At 42.4% G+C, this 16,044-nt stretch overlaps 1 protein-coding gene across 2 annotated transcripts in view; it reads right to left on the bottom strand.

Moving 5' to 3' along the window:
* The window catches only part of macf1a (microtubule actin crosslinking factor 1a), a 134,101-nt gene that overhangs the window by 92,854 nt on the left and 25,203 nt on the right, over nucleotides 1-16,044 (bottom strand). For both annotated transcript variants that reach the window (XM_061092257.1, XM_061092256.1), the window contains exons 10-29: nucleotides 15,948-16,043; nucleotides 15,424-15,551; nucleotides 14,943-15,036; nucleotides 14,408-14,562; nucleotides 13,313-13,613; nucleotides 12,988-13,116; nucleotides 12,797-12,874; nucleotides 11,964-12,125; nucleotides 11,736-11,840; nucleotides 11,368-11,463; nucleotides 10,824-10,949; nucleotides 8,948-9,100; nucleotides 4,909-5,063; nucleotides 2,272-2,398; nucleotides 1,998-2,181; nucleotides 1,113-1,279; nucleotides 849-1,027; nucleotides 607-745; nucleotides 316-509; nucleotides 34-193 (exon numbers count right to left, since the gene is read on the bottom strand). In XM_061092257.1, coding sequence (XP_060948240.1) covers nucleotides 34-193; nucleotides 316-509; nucleotides 607-745; nucleotides 849-1,027; nucleotides 1,113-1,279; nucleotides 1,998-2,181; nucleotides 2,272-2,398; nucleotides 4,909-5,063; nucleotides 8,948-9,100; nucleotides 10,824-10,949; nucleotides 11,368-11,463; nucleotides 11,736-11,840; nucleotides 11,964-12,125; nucleotides 12,797-12,874; nucleotides 12,988-13,116; nucleotides 13,313-13,613; nucleotides 14,408-14,562; nucleotides 14,943-15,036; nucleotides 15,424-15,551; nucleotides 15,948-16,043 — 2,928 coding nt within the window. The remainder of the gene's footprint in view (nucleotides 1-33; nucleotides 194-315; nucleotides 510-606; nucleotides 746-848; nucleotides 1,028-1,112; nucleotides 1,280-1,997; nucleotides 2,182-2,271; nucleotides 2,399-4,908; nucleotides 5,064-8,947; nucleotides 9,101-10,823; nucleotides 10,950-11,367; nucleotides 11,464-11,735; nucleotides 11,841-11,963; nucleotides 12,126-12,796; nucleotides 12,875-12,987; nucleotides 13,117-13,312; nucleotides 13,614-14,407; nucleotides 14,563-14,942; nucleotides 15,037-15,423; nucleotides 15,552-15,947; nucleotide 16,044) is intronic.

Below are 16,044 nucleotides of genomic sequence, written 5' to 3'. Positions count from 1 at the left end.
TTCAGGAGGATCAGAGAAGTGCGTGTCCCTCACCGTCTGCTGGGCCAGCTGCTCGGACAGAGCTTTGCTGTCGCTCTGTCCAGGTTGTGTGTCTTCTTGTCTCTTTGTCGTCTCTTCGATCCACCGGATCAGAGCCGAGTGACCGGCTCGGTACTGGTGCAGGTCCGAGCCCAGAGCGTCCAGATCCGCTCGTCTGCAGGGAAACAGGAAAGGACATTAAGCACATTTAAAAGATAATAACAGAGAAGCCCGAGTTCTATATTCTGGATTTGTACATGAATCTGAGATGGTGAGTCTCCGCCCTGTGCTGCTCACCGTGTCTCCATCTGTCTCTGAACGCCGCTCCACCTGTCTGTCATCTGATTGGCTCTCTCCTGGTACAGCGCCAGCTCAGGGCTGCGGTCGGGGTGGAGCTTGCTGAGCTGAGACCCCGCCTCTTTGGCCCGACGCACAACGGACTCCAGAGAGAGGAAGATGTCCCCTTGCTCGCCCAGCTCCTCCTGCCACTTCTGGAGGGAAACGAAACAGAAAACAGAGAACGAGGATCAGAGTCCCGACACAACTCCTGTTCTTCAGTCGGTCACAAATTGAGTTCCCGTCCTTTACCCCGTGTTGATCTCTGAGCTTCTGAATGGCCGCGGTGTCGGCAGGAACGATGTCTTCTTCACTCAGTCGGCTCTCGTACCTCCTGACCTGGCTCTCCACTTCGTCCAGGCTGCGAATCAGGACGTCCACGGTCTTTAACCTGCGGAGGACAAACAAACAAACAAAACAAATTAAATACCAACACACTCTGAGTTCACGTCTCTGAGTTGAGCAACGAAACAGAAGCGCAAGAGTCCTCTCACTTTTCCAGGTAGACACACGAGAGGTTGTGCAGTTTGTCCGTCTTGTCCACGGCCTGGTTGAGCTCGGAGCGGAGGACGGGGACGCTGGAGGACGTCGGCTTCTCCTCGAAGAACCGGACGCAGCGACGGGACACGTCCCCCAAACCAGAGCGCACAGCGTCCAGCTCCGACTGCAGCGTCTGGAGAGGACAGAGCGTTCAGGGAGTTAAAGACAATCTCCCGATATAAAAAAGGGCGTGGCTGCAAGATGTTTCTCAAGCTGACCTCCTGCTCTGCGATCTGCACGGTGTTGTCCGCGGTGTCTCCTGACAGCCGGCTGGGAGGCGGAGTCTGAATCCCCCTCATCAGCCTCTGCTCCGCCTCCTTCAGACGCAGGGAGATGTCCTGCAGCTCGGACAGGTACGATCGAGAGACGGACTCGTCCTTCTCAACTGGAGAGAGAGAGAGAGAGAGAGAGACAGGATACCGCAGTGTTACTTCAGCTTTTTTTTTTTTTTTTGAAATTCTCTTTTTATTTAGGAAGGAACATTTCCATCACAAACATTAAATACAGCTTTAGTCTGTCAAGGACATAAGAAAGGATGGATGTAGTAAGTTTGGGTGATTTTGTTCATATTGCCTTTCTGGGGTTTTGTTTTATGGACCTAAATGACTCCATGTAGGAACAAGAACAGAGGTAAAGAGAACACAACCGGGGAGCGCACATCACATCAAAAAAAAAGGAGGATCACACAAAACACAAGTATATTCAAATAAAATCAGATCTAACTGGTTTTAAATACTAAGTCCATTTGGTCCAGTTCTTATAAAAAATGTCTTTCTCGACCTTGAGGGAAAAAGAGATCTTTTCCATAACATAAATCTCATACACAATTTCAATCCATTCATCAATGGTGGGAGGTTCCACTTTGAACCATTTCCTCGTGACACATTTCTTACTCGCTGCCATCAGTATAGCGAGCAGTTTTTTGTCTTTTATGTTCCACGTTTCAAACAATATATTACCCAAAAACAAAGTTTCACATTTTAATGGGATGTTCACATTAAATACATTGTTAATATGTTTGTGGATCTCTTCCCAGTAAGACCTCATTGCTGGGCAGTCCCAACATCTACTGGTTTTATAGAGCTCCAGTCCCAGTGTCTCACCCGTCTCCATGTTGAGCAGCAGGTCCTCACAGTGCTGCTGCGCCTGCTGGACGTCCTTCTCCAGCTCCCGTCTTTCAGCCGGCGTGAACAGAGCGCTCTCCTTGCTGTCGGACAGGAAGTCGGCCAACTGGGACTCCAGGTGGTCGAGGACCTGCTGCCGCTCCGACGGAGACTGACATCGAACCTGGGGGGGGGGGGGACACGGGAGGTGAAGATGAGTACGACCGAGCAGAGGAAGAGGAAGAGACACATGAACACATCCCAGTCTTCTCACCGTGTCCAGGTTCCAGGTGGAGACGGTCCGGACGTCCTTCAGCAGGTAGTGCCAGGACACCACGCTCTTCATGTTCACGTGCAGCTGGTGCCACAGAGACATCACCTTCTGGTAAAGCTGCTCCGTCCTGAACACAGACAACAGGAGTGGGACCAAAATCAGTATCTACCATATTGTACAAATCCTACGATAAACCTGAAAATATAAAATTCTTTAAACCTAATACATACGAATATGCTAATTAAAAATTCTCCAATCAACTGTTAATTGACTCTAAATTAGAGATCCTTTAAATATGTAGTTTCTACAAATCAAAGTAATTTTTCACTTATAAAAACAATAATAACCCTGCAATTGTTTTATGTGTCAAGTATAAAAACTAATGAATTACTTTTCCAGTTTTAATTTCCTTTTTAAGACGAGAATGTGGAGAGTTTTAATGTGTGATTTATGATGCGTAGTTTATATTTCTAGCAGTTTTCTTGCATTTGCTCCGTCTGTGAGCATCGTTTAAAGCGCTATTTAAATAAAATGTATTAGATGAAAATATAAAATTCATTAAACCTACTACATAAGATCATGCTACTTTAATATTATTTGTGATATCTGCAATCAACTGTTAATTGAATCTAAATTAGAGATCCTCTAAAGTTCAGGATAAACTGTATTTTGGATTTGTTAGTAAAATATGTAGTTTCTACAAATCAAAGTAATTTTTCACTTAATTCACAACAATAACCCTGCAATTGTTTTATGTGTCAAGTATAAAAACGAATGAATTACTTTTCCAGTTTTTATTTCCTTTTTAAGAGAAGTGATTTATGATGCGTAGTTTATATTTCTAGCAGTTTTCTTTTATTTGATCCGTCTTTGAGCATCGCTTAAAGCGCTATTTAAATAAAATGTAATATATGAAAATGTAATTCTTTAAACCTACTACATAAGATCATGCTACTTTTATATTATTTGTGATATCTGCAATCAACTGTTAATTGACTCTAAATTAGAGATCCTCTAAAGTTCAGGATAAACTGTGTTTTGGGTTTGTTAGTAACATATGTTGTTTCTACAAATCAAAGTAATTTTTCACTTATAAAAACAATAATAACCCTGCAATTGTTTTATGTGTCAAGTATAAAAACTAATGAATTACCTTTTAAGTTTTTATTTCCTTTTTAAGAGAAGTGATTTATGATGCGTAGTTTATATTTCTAGTAGCTTTCTTTCATTTGCTCCGTCTTTGAGCATCGTTTAAAGCGCTATTTAAATAAAATGTATTATATGAAAATATTAAATTCTTTAAACCTACTACATAAGATCAGGCTACTTTTATATTATTTGGGAGATCTGCAATCAACTGTTAATTGACTCTAAATTAGAGATCCTCTAAAGTTCAGGATAAACTGTGTTTTGGGTTTGTTAGAAAAATATGTAGTTTCTACAAATCAAAGTATTTTTTCACTTATAAAAACAGTAATAACCCTGCAATTGTTTTATGTTTCAAGTACAAAAACGAATGAATTACTTTTCCAGTTTTTATTTCCTTTTTAAGAGAAGTGATTTATGATGCGTAGTTTATATTTCTAGTAGCTTTCTTTTATTTACTCAGTCTTTGAGCATCGTTTAAAGCTCTATTTAAATAAAATGTATTATATGAAAATATAAAATTCTTTAAACCTACTACATAAGATCATGCTACTTTTATATTATTTGTGATATCTGCAATCAACTGTTAATTGACTCTTAATTAAAGATCCTCTAAAGTTCAGGATAAACCGTGTTTTGGGTTTGTTAGTAACATATGTAGTTTCTACAAATCAAAGTAATTTTTCACTTATAAAAACAATAATAACCCTGTAAATGTTTTATGTGTCAAGTATAAAAACTAATGAATAACTTTTCCAGTTTTTATTTCCTTTTTAAAACGAGAATGTGGAGAGTTTTAATGTGTGATTTATGATACGTAGTTTATATTTCTAGTAGCTTTCTTTATTTCCTCCGTCTTTGAGCATCGTTTAAGCGCTATTCAAATAAAATGTATTATATGAAATATTAAATTCTTTAAACCTACTACATAAGATCATGCTACTTTTATATTATTTGTGATATCTGCAATCAACTGTTAATTGACTCTAAATTAGAGATCCTTTAAATTTCAGGATAAACTGTGTTTTGGGTTTGTTGGTAACATATGTCGTTTCTACAAATCAAAGTAATTTTTCACTTATAAAAACAATAATAACCCTGTAAATGTTTTATGTGTCAAGTATAAAAACTAATGAATAACTTTTCCAGTTTTTATTTCCTTTTTGAGATGAGAATGTGGAGAGTTTTAATGTGAGATTTATGATGCGTAGTTTATATTTCTAGCAGTTTTCTTTTATTTGCTCCGTCTTTGAGCATCATTTAAAGCGCTATTTAAATAAAATGTATTATGAAAATTAAATTCTTTAAACCTACTACATAAGATCATGCTACTTATATATTATTTGTGATAATAGTGATATATTATGTTGTTTTTACAAATCCAAGTAATGTTTTCACCCATTAAAACATCAATAACCTGTGATTGTTGAAAGAATAAAGCGTTATTTAAATAAAATGTATTATCACTGTGATAACTATTATTGGTCTGACCTGCTGGCTGTGTCCATGGCCTCCTGGTTGGGGGGGGGGACGGTGAAGCACACCGACGGGACCATGGCCTCGTTGCCCGTGGGACTGATGACCTTCCACTTGGTCCTCTGGGAGTTGTCCTCCAGCACGCACTCCTCCCCTCGGCTGATGGTGATCTGAGAGGAGGCGGTCGAGCCGAACGGATGCAAAGACGGGAGGACAACGGAAAAAGAAAAAAAAAAAACAGGGAATGGAGGTTATGAAAAGACCGATGTGGAGGGGGGTGAGCAAAGAGGAGGTGGCATCCGGAGAGAGGGAGGAGGAGGAGGTGAAACCAGGGAGGAGAGAAGGGAAAACATGTAAAACCAAAAGCTGATTGCAAACAAACTCATAATGCAACACAAGACGCAAACATTCATGGAGTTCATGACGTTAGCAGAAGCCCTGAGATGATATGAGGTTAGAGAAGCTGCCACGAGGAGCAAAGTGTGGAACTACAGGAAGCTGCTAAACAACTCAGAGCTTTGACTGTGGAAGCAGCAGATGTTCTCCAGTGAAGCCGGGCCTGGGTTTCTCAAAAGGTGAATTCTGAGAAACCCGGCGTCTGACAAGAGACCAGAGAGTTTGGGATTCAAATCTGTAAAAATCCAGTCGTCAAAATAAAGAAAAAGGCAAAAGCTGCAAGTGTGAGAAAGAGTTTCAGGACATTAAAAGCTGCACTGCCCCCCCCCCCCACCACCCTCTCTCACCCCTTCCCTGCACACACACACACACACACACTTATCAAGTACGTCAGCAAAGCAAAGCTGTGCACACACACACACAGTAAATCCATGAAGTGTTAGTCGAAGCTTAGAGCTGTGACTTGTTGTCTTGGTGACTGAATGAGCCTCAGGGACCTGGTCTGTGTTAGATCCAGTTCAGACCAGTGGTTGCTACTGGTTCTTATCCACTGATCCCAGTCCACGACTACTGGTTTGATTCAATACAACTTTATTAGTTAACAGAGACGTTAGAGGAGAAAAAACCCTGAATAACAACAATCAAAAGTTAAATTTAGCTTTTTTGAAGTGTTATTCTAATTCAATTTCTCAGGCCAGGGACAGTTTTTGGTAAAAAGCAGTTTCACCACCAGGGTTTGAAGTATTTTAAAATGTGTGCAGGTATTTTTTACCTCCAACAAAGAGTTTATATTTCCAAATGTGGGTTTTTTGTTTGATTGTAAGCAGGATTATGAATTAACCTCAGAACAAATCTTCTTGAAACTGGGTGGAAGGATGTGTTATTGGTCAGGGAAGAACCCATTCAATTTGAAACCCTCGTTATTCGAATAACGTGGCGACAATATTCGTCTTCTTTAACATTTTGAAAGTTTTGGGACTTTTGTGAAGTTCTCCGATATCCATGAGTGTTTAAAACTTGTTGAATCTTGATTTTAGCTGAAATTGAAGGGACTGTTGGGCCTTGGTGGAGTTATGTGCTGATCTGGTGCTGTAAACCACTCTCTGTCTTATTTACTTATGTATAAAACAAATCTACAAAATTTTTGAAGTGTTATTCTTATTCAATTTCTCAGGCCAGGGACAGTTTTTGGTAAAAAACAGTTTCACCACCAGGGTTTGAAGTATTTTAAAATGTGTGCAGGTATTTTTTACCCTCCAACAAAGAGTTTATATATTCAATGTGTAACCCTAAACCTATGTTTGTCAGCAGGATTACAAATTAACCTCTACACAAATCTTCTTGGAACTTAGTGGAAGGATGTGTTATTGGTCAGGGAAGAACCCATTCAATTTAAAACCCATTACAGTTTGAAGCGGATTCGAATAACGTGACGAATATACTCCTCTTCTTTAACATTTTGAAAGTTTTGGGACTTTTTTGTGAAGTTCTCCGATATCTATGAGTGTTTAAAACTTGGTGAATCTTAATTTTAGCTGAAATTGAAGGGACTGTTGGGCCTTGGTGGAGTTATGTGCTGATCTGGTGCTTCTGGTGATTCTAAAAAAGCATCTTGTTTGATTATATTGTTGGTTTTAGTAAATTTACTTTAAAGGCCTGACGATTAAAGAAAGAAACACTGAAGCAAAGTTTTCCCTTGAATGTGAAATACATTATATTATTGAGCCAATATTCTTTAGACTGTTTAAGAAGGTTTGAACTGTGTTTATTCTCCTTTCTTTAATTCAGAATTTATAATATTTTTTGGGAAATTAGTGACATGGCTAATATCTTCTCATTAAGTTCATATTCTCTCTGTATCATTAATAACACACTTCTCAATTATTTGAGAACCTTTAATACCACAAATTTGTTTTTATATTCAATCACAGTATTTGAGATACACACACACGACTGTAATTTAACTGAGAGAGAACACAAATCTTTAAGAGATTAAAAGGACTTAAACATTATAAACTGGTGTGAATATATACGGAGTCAGAAGTTTATTCTGGTTTTATATCTGGTGCTGTAAACCACTCTCTGTCTTATTTATATGTATAAAATAAATCTACATAATAAGTGGACACACAGAGATAAAACAGCAAACAGTGTTTTTTAAATACTTTGTGTGTTTTTTTGCCACTCTCAGTTGTATTCTGAGCAGGGATCGTTCGACCCCCGGTGATAAGAGAGGAGCAACCACCGCCGAGTGAGAGCAGTGTACGAGTCTGAGGTGAGAGAGGGAGAATAGAGGCAGCTCTACCTGGACGTTTGTCTTGCCACCCAGCCGACAGACGAGAGGAAGGGAAGAGGATGAGGAAGAGGACGGAGGTGAGAGGGACACCAGGGGATGGAGAGAGAGGAGAACACACAGGAAAGTGAAGGAGAGAGAAGATTATTTTCTTTCTGTCAGATCAGTGATGCAGCAGAGACACAAACCAGCGTCCTCCTCCTCCACCTGGACACCTCACACCCTGCACACGCCTCAATGAGCAGATTGACCCTGGCCTGCGGAGACACGGGAGACTAAGAATAGCCGCGGCGTCGTGTCCGGGCCGAGCTGCAGGAGGATCCTGGGCGGTGGCTTCACTTCAGCTCGAGAGGGGAAGGGACGGATGTATAATTGATCAGCTGTTAGATTCCCTGAGGACATCACAGCTGAGTGAGAGGCCGAGAGAGACTTCCCTGGTTTCTAGCTGTCGTCTTCTCATTAGTTCTTACTTGGCTGTTTCAGGTGAAGCTCTTTGGAGAAAGGCCAGTTCAAATTGTGGTGGCAATTTTACCATTTGGGCATTGATTGATGGAAGGGACTACTTTGATGTATAGAAAGATGAGCAAATGGATTCCCTAAGGTATCAGGGTGTTGCTCAAGAAACTGATGTTATATGACTTCCTCACTTACAGGGTCACCTAACAAAGATTTCACAGGAAAGGGGATGTGAGTGGGTTGTAAAACATTGATAAGAGATCCTTGAAAACAGATGTTTCACTCAAGGGGTCTGAGACCAAGTGGAAGACAGGATACTGATCACCTATTTCTAAAGATCAAAAGAGGTTAATTGATAACATGTGTTCCTCTTACAGGAGGAGCCTGTGAATGTATAAGACTGCTGTGTGTCCTGTATGTCATTGTATGAAATCCTTGCCATGGTCTTGTACGGTGATGCTCATCTGTTGATGTAGAATTAAACTTCCAGAAAGAACAATTGCAATGACTTGTGCTTGACTATTGAGAAAATTCCACGACAAAATCAAGTTAAAACCGCCAGAGACCTTAATTCCTCTGCTACAGTCTAAACACCAATAAGGAGCATTTAGACTGAGGGGAGACGTCCTGTGGATGTTTCCCTCTGAGCCTGGAGGGAACTTACAAAATAGAGACGCCACAGAGTGGTTGTGGGACGGACTTGGAAGAGGAAGTGCAGGGCAGAGAGGAGGAAGTTGGTGGTGAGGGTTAAACACAAGAGTGGTGAGGTCAGAGGTCGGCTGGTGCTGAACGTACGTGCTCGTCTGAGAGTTTCCTCGTTAACACTTCCACAGATTTCAGTATCAGAAGTGTCTCTAGTCTATTTGCTGAGGAGGAAAAGGACGACATGTAACACACGACTTCTCGTACCTCTATCTGTCTGTAGTCGCACACGGCTCTGATGGGCGTGGTGGCCGCCAGGTTGCTCTCGGCGCTGCGGGGGCGGAGCTGCACCAGCGTCTTGGCCCGGCCCACCAGACTCGCCACGGTGCTGCGGTACTCGATCAGCTGCTCCTTCTCCTCCTGCAGGAAGGAGGACATCACAGGATATTTAAAACCCACAAGATGTCAGCGTTCATACCCGATATATATTTGGTCTTTTTATAGAGAGCACGGTCCGATCGGACTTTAGGAGAAGTAAAGAGAGACGAGATGTGAGGAATCCTAAACATCAAAGATTTAACTGTTTGTGCTCTTCACTCTGAGCAGTAGAAATACAGTTCTGATCTGTGATGCCCCCCCCAGCAGAGAGAGTCATTAAAGATTCATTATGGAGGCAGAGAAATACGGAAAAGAGGAACAGATATAGAGAAAGAGAGAGAGAGAGAGAGAGAGAGAGAGAGGGAGAGAGAGAGAAGGCCCCTCCCCTTCTCAGACCGGGGGGACAGACCGAGATCAAGAGAGAGAAGCTAAGAGGGGTGGGGGGGGGCTGTGTTAACAACTTTAGCCGTTACACTCCAGATATGAATTTCACACTGAGATGACTTTCCCTGCAGTCAGCAACACTGACGCATCATCAGCAGCTCAACGGACGAATATAGTTTAAACATTTATTAATCATGATGCAGACCCATGAGGAGATGGAATTAAAAAAAAGTAAAACCTCAAAACCAAACTTTTAACAAAAGCAAATGAATTAGGTTTAATTAGTTAATTGATCATTTTCATCTAGCCTATTTCCATTCATTTATCCATCAATTGTAAAATATGAGTACAGACGATTCCAATTGTTTGGCTAACTATTTATATCTCTGGCATTGCATTAGTGTTTTTTTACAAACTTTTCTCTCATCTTATTCTACAGAACAATGCCACGTGCACTCTCTCATGTGTGGAGACATTTCACCCCATCCAATGTAGAAGGAAAGGCTGTGTACATTAGCAAATACTGTGCAAAGACCTATGTTAAGAATGACACAACGATGCAGAAGCATATAGTCAAGTGCTCAAAGTTTCCTCAGGGCTCAAATCAGCCTATGACAAAACAAAATGTTTATATTTATGTCTGTATATGACAAGGTAAATACAGTTAGTATAAATTACCCACAACATTTCAAGTTTATTCCTGTTAATTCCCGTATATTCCCGTTAATTTCCATGGAAACTTTCCAACTTTGAATATTCACGGAATTTTGCAACCCTAGTCATGTGGCTGCAGCTGCCTGAGGCTGAGCTCAACAATCAGGAGAGTTAACACCTCACACACTGGTCCTGTGCTGCTGGGACTGGTTCCAAACCACAGCGTCTCTTTGTGATTCTTACTGGAGGTTTGCACTGTGCACACAAGGTGGCAGCAGGACATGACTGGTGAAGGGGGAGCACCCAGTAAAATTAATAATCAGAAAGATATTAACACTTGTCACCTTCAGACATTATAATTCCATCATAAAATTTGTATCCAGATTATCAACTAAAACTGGAATTTACAAATATCACACACAAGTTCTTTATTGGGAGAAAAATACGTTATGATTTGGTGTGAATGAAAAATCCTTCTGAGATTTCTTGTACTGAAAAGGATGAACGTCTATTTACTGACATGTGAGAAGAAGAAGATTGTCGTCAGTGGCCTTTTCTGTCCTATCTCCTGTTCCATGTTTATTACAAACGTGTTTCAGATTAGACTGAAGGTTACAAGATATGAGAAGATGCTGTAGATTGATCTGCGGAGGAAAACGTGTCCGAGCCGCCTGTCAAGAGAGATTTGTCCTGTTTGAGGAACAGAGACATGAAGAGAATGAAATACCATGGAGTCCTGCAGCAGGTCCTCCAGCTTGGTGAGTCTGCTGCTCCTGTCACACGTGTACTGTCTCTTGATGGTTTCCTGCAGCTGACGCAGGTACGACTCACAGTCCCGAGCGTCACTCACAAACTGAAGTAAAGAAACAGAAATGAGTCAGAGACGGTGAAGATATCACAGTCAGAGGCCGGGACGTCATCATCAATGTTTCTCAGAACCAGAAGGTCAACCTGAGGTGGACAAACCAGACTCATAATAAAATCTGTCATGTTGGATTTAAGATTCTTGGTCCCTACATGAACCCTGAGGGGATTCTGACAGATTATCTTCTGCATCAGTTGCATCAGAGTCATGTTCATGTCGGGGATGTTTTAATTTTTTAGCTCAATCAGTAAATTTGGGGTTCATCAGGATCCAAAGTCTCAGGCACAGTTATTTTAGGTGTCAGGGGTTGAACAGGAGTCGGGAACTCTTCCTCCTCTTAATGATTCTGGACATTTACAACGTTAGTTCTGAAAATAATAAACACAAATAAAACGTTCTGTCTCACCTGGAAGTACGAGGTGTTGTCTTTGAGATGCTGCTCTACACAAACACAGAGCTGGTCCACCCACTGCCACTGAGTCTGCAGGGCGGCACTGTACGCCTACAGACACACACACACACACACAACCAGAGGAAGGGTTACACACGAGCGATGACACACATTTATACAATTCCCAAAAAACACAAAGAACCACGTGTAGAGGTTTGTAGTATTTCACAAATACCAGTTTCTCCAAAAGGTCACAAGTCGGTGACTCTCTGTTCGATGCAATATTCATCTGAGGACTTTTTAAAACAAAACCTCACGTGCACTTTGAGCAGACATGTTTAAAAAGGTCGATTCTGCCCGACTGAATCAAATCAAAGCTTCACCTCCACCGTCTGCTTGGCCGGATGATTCTCCAGACAGAGGCGACTCGCCGTTTCCTGCAGTGACCTCATCACCTCTCGCTTCTCATCCAGCTCTGACCTCATTTCCTGTGGACGGAGCCGGGAGAGAGAGACGGTTGATTACAGGATCTTTCAGGCAGGTTATCATTGTGTTGTGTGTTTTTGTGCTTGTTGTTCACAGTGTGTGTGGCGCCGCCCTCCTCCACTCACGCTGTATAATTCTCTCTTGGCGTTCATGTTGCTGTTGTTGTCGCTCCAGTCGAAGGCGATTTCCTCCTCCTCCCTCTCGTTGAGCCAGATCAGCTCCTCCGTGCAGTGCGATACGAACGCGTGCAGGCTCTCCAAGCTCCGCAGGCGCCATGACGAATGTTCCTATGGCAACCACACAAACACATCATCACCATGCCGACCAGCAGGGGCCACAGAAATTCAAAAAAAAGCATCTTGTTTGATTGTATTGTTGGTTTTGGTAAATTTACTTTAAAGACCTGACGATTAAAGAAAGAAAAACTGAAGCAAAGTTTTCCCTTGAATGTGAAATACATTATATTAATGAGCCAATATTCTTTAGACGATTTGAACTGTGTTTATTCTCCTTTCTTTAATTCAGAATTTATAATATTTTTTGGGGAAATTAGCGACATGGCTAATATCTTCTCATTAAGTTCATATTCTCTCTGTATCATTAATCACACACTGGTACTTAAACTAATTATTTGAGAACCTTTAATACCACAAATTTGTTTTTTATATTCAATCACAGTATTTAAGATACACACACACGACTGTAATTTAACTTAAACATTATAAACTGGTGTGAATATATACGGAGTCAGAAGAAAATAAGTAAATAGACGCGAGTAGAAGTGAGAAGAGACAAAGAAATGAAAAAGGGAGAAAAGCGAGAGCAGATGCAGATTTGTGTTGTATTAGCATGAGAGAACTGTCATGCCTTAATGGGATTAACTGAGTAGGGGGGGGTGAACTGGGAGACAAAGAAGTGACACACACACACACACTTACACACACACACACACACTGACCAGTAGTTTGCAGTATTGATGCTCCAGCTTGGCCAGGGTTTCTGAGTAGCTGCTTTTGAAGTTGGGGGAAACTTTTGCCTGGAGGAGAAAACAACACAAGTTTAATACAAACCAGCTCCATCTATATATGTGTGTGTGTGTGTGTGTGTGTGTGTGTGTGTGTGTGTGTGTGTGTGTGTGTGTGTGTGCACCTCGTAGCTGCGTGCCTCCTGCAGGCTGCTCAGTAGCTCCTCCACTGCAGTGTGGATGTCGTTGTGCTCCTGCAGGTTGTTTTCCACCGAGGGCAGATCTGCTCCCCAGTCCGCTCGCTCCAGCAGATCCTGAGACACACAAACACAAACACACACATTCACTGTTCAGGCTCCACAGGAAACAAGGGGTTTGCAGGTGTGTGAGAAATTGTATTGTGTGTTTTGTCCTCTCTTTCTCGTCATCCACAGAGATGATCCCCAGATTAATCAAACAAAAGGAAGCAGATGAACTCATGATGAAGATCCTGGGTGGTTGCAGACTGACCTGCGTCTCCTCCACCCAGCCCAGCAGCTCGTAGATGAACCTCAGGCTCCCCTCGTCCTCTGATGAAGACATGGCCACCAGCTGCGAGCGGGCCATGGGTCGCCTCAGCAGCGCGGCTCCGACGGCGCCCACAGCTCCCACAGCTCCCAGCAGCGTCTGCCCCAGTGACAGGCCGCTGTCTCCTCTCTGGCCGGTGAGCTCGGCCCCGGTGCCGCCCAGAGCCGGAGAGAAATGTCCTTTCCTGTAGACGCTGGAGCACTGAAGTCTGAGGGAGACCAGCTCCTCCTGCAGGCAGGACGCTCTGTGGAGGAAGGAAAACATTCAGTTTAAAGCGCTACACAACTACGCAAACTGTTGACCCACAACCCAGTATTTGTTTATTTGTTTATTTGTTTATTTAGAAGGATCCCCATTAGCTCTACCCTAAGAGAGAGCTACTTTTAGTGGGGTCCACATTGAAGACATACATACAGATATCAAACATTTAAAACATACATTACAATACCAATATCAAACATACGTTAAATTACAAATATCAAAAGTTAAAATACATTAAATAATCATCATGCAATTATATGTTACAGATATCAAAAATAAGTTAGTGGTTATGCAGTTTTACCTTTGTCATGATATAAAACACTGATAGGTAATTCCATAGAAGCGAAAACGTCAAACCATGTAATAGAATCCTACACATTTATGTACAGTACATCACCATCTAGTGTCACAAGTATGTTGTACCCAAGTGTTTCATTATTTGCTTTTTGAACATACATTTACGTGTCACGTTTAGAATTTCTGTCTGTAGTAGGTTCCATGACTTCATGGCTCTGTATCCCACAGTGCGTTTAAGAAAATTGGTATTATCTCTGGGGAGAGAAAACCTTCCTTCTATTCCTCGTCTAGTAGCGTAGTTATGTGAGGCTACATTTTTATTTAGTTGCCTATACTGATCTCCTATAATGATATAATGAGCTGTTTGTATTACTGCTCATTAAATTAAATTGTCCACTTATGGTGATTAATCATCGAAGGGTCCTGAACCCGTCGCTCATGGTTCAGAGGAGAATCAACACGCCTCCTCTCCTCACTCACCTGAACACCAGCTGCTCCACCTGGTAGTACTTCTCCTCCCGCAGGAGTTTCAGCTCCTGGTGGAGTTGTCTGATCAGAGACTCACAGTCCTGCAGGTAACAGGCCAGCTCCTTCTCACACTGCACCAGCTCGCCGCTCTCCACCCGGGACATGTCCTGCACATGACAGGGACGGAGGGTTCTATCAAGCTGTGTGTGTTTCTGTGCTCGCTCGGCTTATTTACTAAGCCCTGTGAGAGAAGTGCAGCAGCAAACACCAGCAGGATTTACACATGGGAATAAAAGCTTTAGGAAACGGGTGTTGTGAGGTTTTTAAGGTGAGTTTGAGTCACTGAGAGAAGAGGGAAGAATCTGTGTGTTTGCAGAAAGGAGGTAAAGTGACGAGTAAATATTTATTATCCTGGAAGAGCCTTTGCTTTTACAGTGTGTACACATTAAAACATTAGAAACTACTGGGCCGGATAGAGGAAACCAGAGGACCCTGCGTGTGTGTGTGTGTTGATGTTTGTGTAAGATCAGCGAGGGGTTGTACTCACAGCCTGGAGTGTGTTTCTGGCGAGTGTGAGTTTCTCCTCACAGTCCAGAGCCATGTTCTGGATCTTGTTGGCTCTCTGGAGCAGCAGCTCTAGCCTGAAAACACACAAACACAAAAAAACACACACACACACACACACACACAAACAAACACACACACACACAGGGGTTTAAGAGGTATGTCCCTGAAAAACACACTTAATGAGAAGCTGAACACGTGTTTTCTTACATCCTGGCGAAGGTTGAATGGATCTGTGTGTGTGTGTGTGTGTGTGTGTGTGTGTGTGTGTGTGTGTGTGTGTGTGTGGGTGTGTGTGTGTGTGTGATGTTTCTTGTACCCATGAGTCACTAAGCTGTATTCAACCTCTGAGAAATGTTTGAATCCTTTTTGTACGAATATGATTGGTGGATTCAAATAAATTATTTAAATATGTGTGTGTGTGTGTGTGTGTGTGTGTGTGTGTGTGTGTGTGTTGTGTGTACCTGTCCACAGCCGGCCGCAGGGCCTTCTCTCTTTCCAGCATCTCCAGGATGAGTTTCCCCCACTCCTCCTCCAGGTCGTTGGGGTGGAGGCCGTGAGGAAGCTTAATACGACCGAACTCCATCCACACCTGGACACACACAACAAACTCCATTAGAAGTCTCCATTACATCAGAGATACATTAGAGACACACACACACACACACACACACACACACACCTCCACTAACATCAGCTGAGAATAAAGGAACAGCTCTTATCAGCATCATGAGTTTCTGAACAATCACTCGATCTGTTGAGAACATCACGACCTCGGAAACGACCTCAGGACACGAATGTGAAGCTCGATTCACCAACACACCAGAACTCTCTCTCTCTCTCTCTCTCTCTCTCTCTCTCTTTCTTCCATCGACAGTCACGTTAACCCCCCCGAGCCGAGCCTCATGATGCACAATGAGCTCCCCCCACATGTTGGTCACCTTCTCCTCCTCCCTTCCCTCCCTCCTTCCCTTCCCTCCCTCCTCACCTCCAGCAGTTTGTAGAGGTGCTCGATGTGACCTTTCTCCACCTCCTTCGTGGGGATCTCCGTCTCCTTGAAGTGGACGTACTCGTTGTAAAGTGCC

The sequence above is a fragment of the Limanda limanda genome, chromosome 19 (genome assembly GCF_963576545.1).
Source record: "Limanda limanda chromosome 19, fLimLim1.1, whole genome shotgun sequence".
In the NCBI taxonomy this organism is placed as follows: Eukaryota; Metazoa; Chordata; class Actinopteri; order Pleuronectiformes; family Pleuronectidae; genus Limanda; species Limanda limanda.
Note: the sequence above shows the minus strand (reverse complement) of the source record. Positions and strands in the feature narration are given on the sequence as shown.